Consider the following 12,279-nt stretch of genomic DNA (forward strand, 5'->3'; position numbering starts at 1 on the left):
TCACATTGAAAGCAGCCTTCCTTGCACCAATCACATCTCCCCATCGTGTGAGTGAGCTGCAGGCTGTGTCATCTAAGCCGCATTACCTCTCTTTATATCCTGACAAACTGGTGCTTCACACAAGGGCCTCCTTTCTGCCAAAAGTGGTCACACCCTTTCATGTAGGCCAATCATTTTACGCACCACTACATCCTTCTAAGGAAAAGGAGAGACTCCGCCTCCCAGACCCAAAAAGAGCATTGGCGTTCTATCTTCATAGTACCCGTGAGTTCCAGGTGAATGACCAACTCTTCGTGGGGTATGTGGTTGCAAAGAAAGGTTAAGTGGAGCAGAAGCAAACCATCTCTCGGGTCATACTCTGCGTCAAGATCTGCTGCGCAATGGCAAAAATCAATCTCCTGAAGGCTTGTGAGCTCATTCTAGCAGAGCTGTGACCACTGTATTCACACGCAGAGTTCTGGTCCTCCTTATCTGCCAGGCAGCAACATGGACTTTACCTGTTCAGTCCTACAGGACTTTCTCATTTGAAACTGGCTCTCAGACCCACTTCCAGGGATGGTATTGCTTGGGTATCTATTTAAAGGAAGGACATCTGCAGGTAAATGTTTTATGTTAGGGTAATGATTGAAATATATAATTACACCCATTGAAATGTTGTCTGTAAGCACATTTTAAAGGTACTGAGTTTCACACAGTGAGGCATGCCAAATTTCTTCTGGCAAAGTATGCCATTTCTTGTTTTGGTAGACAAACTTTGAATGTGTACAGGGGCTAGTTTGTACGTAGCACTACCATACCAATACTCAAGAACCTCAGAGGATCCCTAATTAATTCAGATTGTGGCAAAAAAGCTTGGTCAGTCACTGATAAATGCAGCAGACCATTTGACTTGGGTGAATTTGAGTATGCTCCAAATCTATTTATTATTTTTCCAGAATGTGGTAGCGTAAAAATCTAAAGAGCAAGGCACCAGCAAAAAGTAATCAGTGAAAACTAATAATTTTCAACATATGGTTCTCATTTAAATTCCCTTTATTTTGGCACTCTGTTTTTTTTTTATTCTTAGTGGTTCAAGTGCTACTACAAAAGGAGAAGAGACAGTAAAACATCCTTGTCTAGGTTTCGTGTCCATTCTAAGTCAGTCATATTTTACATCATTAATTTGTATGGTTGTAGTTGAACATATGTAGAAGGGTGAAGTGCATTACAAAACAAATACCATTAGTTCATTTAGTATTCCTAGTTGAAACTATCAAAAGCCTCTTGGGCGTTTGAACTCAACATTGTACTAGAAGAATATATATCACTGCCAAGTTGGATGATGTCCATTAATTGGATTTAATCATATTTATATCTCCTTCGAATAAATCTCACCTGTGTTGATGTAAAATGGCGCACTGTTTGGTGTACCTGGTACAGATTGGGGCAGATAATATCACAGATAAAATGTATTTGCAACAGTGAAGGTGCAAATACGTGCCAGCACTGGGAAGACGTCAGCTTTGAATTGGACTGAACTTTACATATGGGGCAGGGATTCCTCTGCCGTTGGAGAGATTCCTGGCGGGGAGGGTCTCTGGGACTATGCTACTCTGCAACAATGTCCCCTCAGGGGGTATTCTAGGCTTGTGCTACTTCTTATCTAGTGCATATTTAGTGCATCATCTGTGTGCTTATTTGCCCCTGTCCACTAATTGATAATATAGAGTGGGCTTGGGTGAAGACTTGCTTAGAGCGTTATGCCTGGGGTTGTTTGAAGCAGAATGTGCTCCTGTGTGATCCCCATTACAGAAGGGGCAGTACTTACATCCTGAGCCCCTCTGTCATATGGAGTGCCCTGGGGTTTAAAAACCTTTTGAGCCCTTCTGTATTAAGCTCTCTGCTGTGTGACAATTTAGGAATGTATTGCTGGAGTGCTTCTGCCCCCAATTTCTTAACGTGGCATCATTTGGGAAAGCATGGTTCATGATATCTATTTAAAATCCATTTTAATGTATATTTCCTTTTCACTGCTTTAATGCTGTTTTTCTGTGCTGTTTATCCTTAGCTGCCATCAGTGCTGGCCACGGGTTACCATCCAAGTTTGTCATCCACTGTAACAGTCCAGGATGGGGATCAGATAAATGTGAGGAACTTCTCGAGAAAACTGTGAAGAATTGCTTGGCTCTTGCGGACGAGAAGAAGCTGAAGTCTGTGGCCTTCCCCTCAATCGGGAGTGGCAGGTAATATAGTAATAATTATGGTTGTTGTGTAATTTTTTGAGTAATCTAATCAAGTTGGTTAATCTTGGTTTCTACGTATTACATTATTTTCACATTAATCATGAGGTCTTAGTCTTTGAAATCTGAGCTAAATCTCGAAATTACTATTTTTTTTTTATGTATCCACATTGGCCCATTTTATCCCACTGCCTTTCTTTAACCTAAACCTTTTGCCTTTTTCTTTTACCCTTAATACGTGGACATGTCTAGTTTTACTATTATGTTTTTTAAATTTATCCCTTGTAATCCTCCATTGCTTTAACATTTCCATTTATCTTTTAACATAATTCCTTCCATTATTTTTTTATTGCACTCTTACCATAATTCTTACCCATAACTTATAACTTTCCTTCACCCTTCTGGATTTTTATGCCATCCTATTAGTCTCCCAATAAAGTTATTCAGGTCTTTTTTATCCCAAGTTGTTATCCTGATGAAAAGGCGTGTCACATAATAATAACTTCCTTTTCATGTATTGGTTCATAGCACTCGTTTAATATTTCTTCACGCCATAAATAGAAGTACTCAAGTTCAAATTTCAGACTAATGAAAGAAAATCAACTAATATCCGCCAATAAATAAGGCAACATAAATGAACCTACTGTTATGGCTCCTGAATATTTCTAACTCCAAATCTCAGTTGTACTTTATGTATAGTGTGTAATTAGAATCTGGAATGCAGGGCTCGGGGTGGTGGAATGTGGAACAGTTAGCTCGTGGTGTGTGAGATCGGCGGTTGGCTAGGAGCCAACAATACGCGTTGTGGTTGGCTCCTGTTTTTCTCTTCAAATAAATGTATTTTTCGCACCTACTTCGTTTCGTCAAGTTCCTGAACCGCAAAATAATTTTGGCGATGAGCGGTTGGTACTACCGGAGCCACCTAGGAACCTACGCGAGCCTTCAGAGTGTTTTCCTGTCTCGGTCAACAGAGGTGAAGACATTTCACTTGCGGAAGGCTGTGATTCTGCCCTCGGTTTCATCAGAGGTCTTGGAGGTCGAATTTCTTTATTTTTGGCATATTTGTTTTTTTACCGCTGGCATGTACGCCAAGCAGCATTCTAGCACGCACTGCAAGCAACGAGCGCGAGAAGAGAGTGTGCGCGCGTCTGTCTACTCGCCGATCTCACATCCCACGAGCTAACCATTCCTCATTCCACCCCCGCGAGCAATTCTGCTGAGAAGGGACTGAAAGTATGTACGCCGCCCTTGCACCCTATTCAGGTTCCGAAAGACCTTGGTCGAAGCATGGTATTGACATGATTGGGCCATTTAATTTTCTCCCTCACAATTTGCGTTATGCTTTTGTTCTCATGGATTATCACAGCAGATGGCCAGAGGTTTATTTTTGTGCTGCTCCGTCAGCGACCAATGCGGTCAATTTTCTTAAAGAGGTTTTTATGCGCTAGGGTTTCCCGAATACCATTATTTCTGACAATGGGGTACCATTTGTTAATTCTGAAATGGAATTCTTTTTACAGCAATCTGACATTAGACATTTGAAAAGCTCATTATATCATCCCTAAACCAATGGTTTAGTCGAAAGAATGAATAGGGTTGTTGGGTATTGCATAAAATTGGCTAGACACAATAATTATGACATCCAAGAGGCGGTTATCACCATGTTGTGGGTTTATCGTTCCACACCTCATTCTTTGACTAATGTGTCTCCTTTTGAAGAGTTAAGAGATCGCAAACCAACCTCCACTTTGTTCCCATCTTGGTTAGCAAGTTCATTGAAAAATAAAGGAATGAGTGTAAAGAAGGGTGGGGTCAGTTGGGAAAATGTGGAGTCAGGACAGCAACGCATGAAGAAGAGATATGATGCGATCAAAGCCACTAAGTTGCATGTGTTTTGCCCCGGAGACTTAGTGTGTATAAAAAAAAGTATGTTTGTTAAAAAAGGCGATGCTAGTTTCAGTAAACCTGTTAGGGTGAGAAAAGTGTGTGGGAGTGCGATCATGGTTGATGGTGGTCAGTGGTGGAATGTGTCAAAGAATGTAAAGGTATCCGAGGACCCTTCTTCAAGTGCTAGTGGTCAGTGTGATAGTGGTGAGGAGTGTAAAAGTGGTCGTAGTGGAAATTCTAGGGTACATGTCCAAAATTTGGATAAGTCTAGTACTCAAAGGTCAGCTACGAATTTTGCGGAAGGGTGTCTGCGTAGATCTTCCCGGGAAAAGTTTTTACCATGGAAGCTGAGGTCTGATGAGTGATATTTTCTGGTTTAAGTCTCTCTAATCTGGAGTGTTCTCAGAAATTTTTCCAATTTATATTTTTAATAGTTAGATTATTTTTTTTAGTTTTTTTTTTAGTGTTGTTTATTTTTTAAAAAAAGGGGAGAGATGGTATGTTATGTATAGTGTGTAATTAGAATGTGGAATGGAGGGTTAGGGGTGGTGGAATGGTTAGCTCGTGGGGTGTGAGATCGGAGTTTGGCTAGGAGCCAACAATACGCGTTGTGAGTGGTTCCTGTTTTTCTCTTCAAATAAACGAATTTTTCGCACCTACTTCGTTTCTTCAAGTTCCTGAACCGCAACATACTTGTAGTACAGAAATCACCCCCAATTAAACACAGCTGGGAAATTGAGTGAAAGTAACCTCAGAATGGGGATTCAAGAGATCATCATGGTTAGCGCTATGTAAGATGGATTTTCAGCTGTTGGTGTGGGTCACATCCTTTGCAAGGGTCAAACCGTTGTTGCGGTGGCCATGGCTGATATTAGCTCAGCGTTCGAGGTTGTGGTTGGAAGTCACTTGTAAGGTGGACGTACTCATCCTTCTCCTTAGCTTGTGTTGACTCCTCATTCATCACCTGTTGCAAAGGTGTAAGAGGTAGTCAGATGAGTTTCCCTTTTCTAGGTTATAGGTGACTTTAAAGGAGTATTTTTGTAATTGCAGTATCCATTTTTTTATTCATAGAGGGCGTTTGGATACAGACACTAGGAACAGAGGTATCAACAGCTTGTGATCTGTGAAGACTAAAGTATTTTCCTTATACTCACTTGGAAATGCAAGCACTCCCAAAGGATTGCTATGTTCTTTTTCTCTATGTGAGAATACAGTTGTTTAGTTTCGGTGAAGGCATAACTTAGATTCTTGATTATTCGGCTTCTTCTGAAGCAATACTACCTGATGGCCGGTAGGACTGGCATTGACCACAATCTTGGTTGGTTTTGCAGGGTCACATAATTTCATGCTCATTTCAGACGAGAGGGCTTCTTTCATGTAATTAAATTAATTTTTGTTGTTGTTCTGAACAGGACTTTGTGGCATCAGCTCTCAGGAGATTAGTTTTGCCACCTCTTGCTTCAGAAATCTGCATTTGCTACGGTGCAGTCTGAGGTCACACACTTGGACACAGGACTGTACTACCCTGATGTAATTGTGATATTCTTCAGGGACACTGTATACACCAGCATGCCATCACAAACATGGATTACTCCACAAAGGATGGGCAAGTCTTCTTGGAGGATTTTTTTTTTTAAACACCTGAGCAGCGTTGGAGATGCTGAAATAGAGATGATTATACCTTCTCGATTTTACATGCTGGCTAAAAGTGGTTATAAATCCTGATGACTTGAATAGATGCAGGTGGTAGTATACAGGTTTGAAATCAATTATTGAGAACCATTTTGCACGATTGACTTCCGTGATGCTATCATTATTGGTTGGTATTATATGGTGCACCTTTTTACTCGCTCTGTTAGGTACCTTTTTATCTACACATTTTTGTTCTTCACCTTCAGTTTGTGGGCAGTCAGGATTGGCTTAACAGATGGGTGGGCCCCTCAACCTTCTCAATGATTCCTCCTTCTTCCAGCTTTCACTGTTAGACCTGGCCTCCTTGGCGTGCTTTTCCCTGTCTTTTTGCCGCTGTTTCCTATATTTTTTGAATGTGTGGTTGATTTCGTTTTTGCTGGTTTTGGTTCTCTAGACACTTTACCACTGCTGATCAATGCTAAATTGGAAGTGCTCCCTGGGTAAATTGTGATTATAATTGGTTATCAATGATTGACATATTTAATTTACTGGTAAGTCCCTAGTATAGTGCACCATGTGTGCCAGGGCCTGTAAATCAAATGCCACTAAAGGGCCTGCAGCACTGGTTGTGCCACCCACATGAGTAGCCCTGTAAACATGTCTCAGACCTGCCATTGCAGTGTCTGTGTGCGCAGTTTTAAACTACCATGTCGACCTGGCAAAAGCATCTACTTGCCAGGCCCAAACCCTCCCTTTTAATACATGTAAGGCACCCCTAACGTAGGCCCCCGGTAGCCCCAGGGGCAGGGTGCAGTGTGTTTGAAAGGTAGGACATGAACTTGTGTTTTTTACATGTCCTGATAATGAAATACTAATCAGGTTGTTTTTCACTACTGTAAGGCCAATCTCTCCAATAGGTTAACATGGGGATTGCCTTGAAATATCTCATAAGCCTAATTGCCCATTGGGAGCAGGTAGAGATATGGAGTTTAGGGTCTCTGAACTTTTAGACTTGTGGTTTTGAAAATGCCACTTTTAGAAAGTGGGCATTTTCTTGCTTAAACATGCTGTGCCTTTGCTTGGCTGTGGAATACACTACTGGGTCAGGATGATAGTTGGGCTGGTTGTGAATTTACTCTAGACAGTCACACAAAGGGAGCTGAGGTGATCCTTGCATGTCCTGATCGGTCTTCCTGGACTAGAGTGGTGGGAGGAACTGACACTTGCACCTCAATAGGGCTGTGTCTGTCCTTACACAATGCAGTCTCCAACCTCCTAGAGTGTTTCTGGTACCAGGTCAGTAAAGGCAGGGTCTTGTGCACTACGAAGACTTTCCTTTGAAGTTTGCCTTCTTCAAAGGCAGAAATGGGTCTAAGTATTGAACCCAAATCCCCAGACTTTTAGAACACTTCTGGATCAAGAGGAGACTGCCAAGGAGAAGAGGTGAATAGCTGTAAGGAGGAGTACTGCCCCTTTGAAGTGAGTTGTAGGAAAATGGCCCTTGTTGCAGCTACCCCCCTCCACACTTTTAGCCAGATATTGATGCTGACTTGACTGAGTGTCTGCTGGGACCCTGCTAACCAGGCCCCAGCACCAGTGTTCTTTCACAAAACATTTACCATTGTTTCCACTATTGGCGCCCCCCTGGCACACAGTCCCTTATAAAAGTTGTGACCAGGGAAGGTCCCTAAGGGCCGCAGCATGTGTTGTGCCACCCTAACACATGCACACTGCCATTGCCGATTGTGTGTGTTGGTGGGGAGAAAAAGATAAAGTCGACAGGGCATACCCTTTGGGGTGCCATGCACACAACACTGCCTGTGGCATAGGTAAGTCACCCCTATAGCAAGCCTTAAAGCCCTAGGGCAGGGTGCACTATACCAGAAGTGAAGGCATAGCTGCATGGTCAATATGCCCCTGCAGTGTCCAAGTCCATTCTTAGACATTGTAAGTATAGGTTGGCCATATTAAGTATATAGTCTGGGAGTTTGTCAAAACGAACTCCACAGTTCCATAATGGTTACACTGAATACTCCGAAGTTTGGTATCAAACTTCTCAGAATAATAAACCCACAATGATGCCAGTGTTGTATTTATTAAAAAATTCACACATAGGGCATCTTAGAGATGCCCCCTGTATTTCACCCAATCCTTCAGTGCAGGACTGGATGGTCTGTGCCAGCCTGCCACTGAGAGATGAGTTTCTGACCCCTGGGGTGAGAGCCTTTGTGCTCTCTGGGGCCGGAAACAAAGCCTGCACTGGGTGGAGGTGTTTCACACCTCCCACCTGCAGGAATTGTAACACCTAGCGGTGAGCCTCAAAGGCTCAGGCTTCGTGTTACAATGCCCCAGGGCACTCCATGTAGAGGAGATTCCCAGCCCCTGGACAAAGCCCCACTCATGGCGGCAAATCCAGAGGGATAATTTATTAAAAACAAGGAGTCACCACCTCACCCAGGGCCACTCCTAAGGTGTTCAGAGCTGAAGTGACCCCCTCCTTGCAGATCCTCCATCTTGATTTGGAGGACAGGGACTAATAGGGACAGGAATGTGCTCCCCTCCCCAAAGGGAGTGAGCACAAGGCAGGTGTAGCCACCCTCAGGGCAGTATCCATTTGCTACTTCCCCCTGCCCCCTAAAACGCCCCTATATCTTGTGTTTAAGGGCTCTCTGGACCAAGCTAGTCCGATTCCTGACGACCTCAAGAAAAGAAGAAGGACAGCTCAGCTGAAAACCCCGAAGAAAAGAGGAGAAAACAACTGACACAGGCCCAGCCCTACAGGCCCATCTCCTACTTCAAAAAGCTGCAAAAGAAGAAGCAACGTGTTCGGCAGGACCAGCGACCCCTGAAAAGCCTCCAGGGGACTGCCTGCATCACCGAGGACCAAGAAACTCCAGTGGACAGCAGACCTGTCCAACAAGAAGAAAAAAAAAAACATCCTTAAAGGGACTCCCACCTCACTCCAAAAGTGTGCGTCCAAACTGCTCTGCACCCGACACCCCTGGCCTGTGTCCAGAACCAACCAGCCAGAGAGGATCCCCAGGCGATCCTGTCCAAGTGTCCACCCTGGGCTGACCTCTCCACCCCTCCATGACAACGCCTGCAGAGGGAATCCAGAGGATCCCCTTGACCGGGACTGCCCGGGACAAAGATATCCGACACCTGGAGAAGCACTGCACCCGCAGTCCCCAAACCGACCACTGGTGCAGAAGTGACCAGCAGGCAGCCCTCCTCCCTGCCTAGTCGGTGGCTTGCCCGAGAAGCCCCCATGTGCCTTGCCTGCAGCACCTAAGTGACCCCCTGGTCCACCCATTAAGTTCCATTGGGAACTTGACTCCCTGTTTGCACCCTGCACCCGGCTGCCCCAATGCCGCTGAAGGTGCGTGTTTGGTGCCTACTTGCGACCCTTCCAGTGCTACTCTAAGCCCCCTGGTCTGCCCTCCGACGACGTGGGTACTTACCTGCAAGCAGACTGGAACCGGAGTGCACCCTGTCTCCAGAGGCGCCCATGTTATTTTGGAACCTGTTTGACCTCTGCACCTAACCGGCCCTGTGTTACTGGTGCTGGGTGTTTGGGGATATCTTGAACCCCAAACAGTGAGCTACCCATGCCCCGGAGACTGAACCCGTAAGTTTATTTACCTCAAAAACTGTACTTTACTTACCTTCCCCAGGAACTGTTGAAAATTGCAGTGTCCACTTTTAAAATAGCTTTTTGCCATTTTAAGGAAAACTGTGTACATTGTTGATTCCATTCAAAGTTCTAAGTATTACTATGCAAAGTACATTTCATTTAATGTACTTACCTGCTGAATGAATCTTGTGGTTCTAGAAATAATTTAAGAAAGAATATTTATCTATATAAAAAACCTATTGGTCTATAGTTAAGTCATTGAGTGTGTGTTTTCACTTATTGCTTGCATGTAGCCTAACTGCTCGACCACTCTGCCACAAATAGAGCATTAGTATTATCTATTATTGCCTCCGTCAAGCCTCTTGGGGAACCCCTGGACTCTGTGCACACTATATCTCATTTTGATATAGTATATACAGAGCCAGCTTCCTACATGTGTGCTTTGCTGGTGGGTTGGCCTGCAGTTGCTGCTTCTGCTTTGGGGAGGACAAAGACTGGACTTTGCTGTGTATCCTGCTTGTGAAGTTTCTCCAAGGGCTTGGGCTGAGTTTGCCTCCTGTAAAAAAAAAAAAAAAAAAACTCAGGGACATGAAAGACTTCACCTGCCAGCCCCGGGGTTCTCATGCTGAGGACCCTGACCTGCCAAAAGGTGCCCACTCCATTTCCTATTCCCTTGAGAGTGAAATTTGGCATAAAACAAGAAGAGACAGGCACCTCATCTCCGGACGACTCAAGAACAGGCACCACTGCCCGACTTTTCGCTGCTGCTTGCACCCTAAGCAGCGGTCCATGCTCAAGAGCAACGATCGTGACCAACACTGCAGGCCCAATGCCGCAGCAGCGATTGTTCTGTGACATTGTGAGTGCCGAGTGCTGTGCCACCGACGTCCATGACACCCAACTCTGTTGCGGCACTTTTGTTACTGTGACCCAGAGAGGTCGCCTCATCGCATCTTGACCCATTGGACTCATCGACCCCTGCTGGACCGTAAGGAACTGACGCCTCGACAACGATGTCGCCTCACCTCTGCTGCCTTCGTAAGAAACTGACACCTCGCTTCTCCTGCGTAGCAGTAATGATACAACGCTGCACCGTCTCCATCGACTTCACTTCCCCGACTCTGTGCCACGTCTTTGATTCTGCCTGATTTCGAAGGTACTGTACTCCTTGATCCGTGCCGCATTCCCTCACGATTGTTGGGAACGACTCCGTCACAATGCCGTGATAGCTCCGGTTGGAACTTTGGTGTTTCTAAGCCCTTTATTGGGATTTAATCTTTTAAAATTAATATCTTTGCTTGTGTATGTTGGATTTTTGTCATTTTGGTCTTGTTTTACTTGGATAAATAGTTATTTTTATGTACTGGAGTGATGTCCATTTGTAGTGTTTTCATTGTGTTACTGTGTGTGCTACAAATACTTAACACATTGCCTCTGGGTTAAGCCTGACTGCTCGTGCCAAGCTACAAAGGGGGTGAACAGGGATTATCTTGGGAGTGTGACTCCTTACCTGACTAGAGTGAGGGTCCCTACTTGGACTGAGTGTTAACTGACTGCTAACTTGAGGCCTTCATTTCAGCTTATCTACCTACTTGCAACAGGATTCTTTGATATCTGTGCCTGACGGGTTGTGTTGATTAGTCACTGTGTCACTTAATACTTTTGCTTTGAAGATGGTCACTGCCTTAAAAATGGCATCATATTCCTCTCATGTTCTTTCCCGGGTGCACTCCTGCACCTTGAATCAGAAAGCAATTAGTTGCGAAGTGATTGAGTTGCTTGAAGCTAATGAGGTTCCTTCCATTGGTGCGCATCACAAAGAATTAAGGTGCCAGCAAGTTTAAATTGGACCAACCTGCCCTATGATTAAACTCTGGCTTGAGTGTTTATAAGCATTGGGTCAGGGCTCAATTTTCAGTATACTGGCCATGCCATCATGCGGACTGTGGCCCGGTGTCAATGAGAGAGACAATGCCTAACCCATATTTGAGGTGGGCCCAGTAAGTTACATTGTTTTGGGCCTTCTTTGTGCATAGTAAATGGGCATGGCATTACTGAGTCTTGTCATCCAAATCGGCCTCATTGCGCAGATCATGGCTCACAATGTCATGCACTTGATTGATGACTTTGTAGGGAGTGCTTGCATGCCTCTTGGTCACTGGTCGGTGGCTAGATGACACGCAAACTTTAGCAAAGTGGGAAGGTTTGCCTCATGCTTAGACAGTGAGCACGTTTTTCCTTTCTCTTGGCAGGCTTTATGCTACAGCACTCCTCCACAATAGCCACAGTGCTTGGCCACAGTGAATGGTTGATCTTCAACAAACCATTGCTTGGTTCATTCGCATATTCAACTGGTTCCGTTATCTAAGGCTTCACAGCTAGAGTCCTCCATGTGGGATGCACATGCCGTGAAAGGTTTGCGCGACCAAGTGTAAGCCTTGCTGGTACAGTCTTTATGTCCTCTCACAAAATGTGCATTTAACCTTACTGTACTTGGCGTTCAACCCACTGTCGGGTCTCTTCTTGTCTTGTGCACTTGGCAGTAGCAAGGTCCTGATTGTGGGATCTAATGTATTGGGACCAAGAGTTCTTCATTGTGTGCAGGTGGTGACGAATCTTCCGACTTCCTGAAATGGTAGACTATTCCAGTGCACGCAGTCATTGCATATTCGTGGGGACAGGGCCTGGACACTCTCACTGTGTATAAGTGACAGTGGTTCGTCATGTCGCAGATATTACAGAGGATTGCATCCACTGAGGATCAGACTGAGATGGCCCAATGATGCAGGGGACCTTAAAGGTGCACCGTCTCTGGAAGTTCGCACTGCGCACTAACCTGGCATGGACGGTGTGGGCTAGAATAGCCTTGCTCGAATTACGGCTGCAGCCTCAGAATCCTTATAGATG

General features: G+C 44.7%; 1 protein-coding gene across 7 annotated transcripts in view; it reads left to right on the plus strand.

Moving 5' to 3' along the window:
- MACROH2A1 (macroH2A.1 histone) overlaps nucleotides 1-12,279 on the plus strand; it is a 254,157-nt gene that overhangs the window by 226,715 nt on the left and 15,163 nt on the right. For all 7 annotated transcript variants that reach the window (XM_069199232.1, XM_069199237.1, XM_069199236.1 and 4 more), the window contains one exon: nucleotides 2,048-2,222. In XM_069199232.1, the coding sequence (XP_069055333.1) occupies nucleotides 2,048-2,222 (175 nt within the window). The remainder of the gene's footprint in view (nucleotides 1-2,047; nucleotides 2,223-12,279) is intronic.

The sequence above is a fragment of the Pleurodeles waltl genome, chromosome 7 (genome assembly GCF_031143425.1).
Source record: "Pleurodeles waltl isolate 20211129_DDA chromosome 7, aPleWal1.hap1.20221129, whole genome shotgun sequence".
Lineage (NCBI taxonomy): Eukaryota > Metazoa > Chordata > Amphibia > Caudata > Salamandridae > Pleurodeles > Pleurodeles waltl.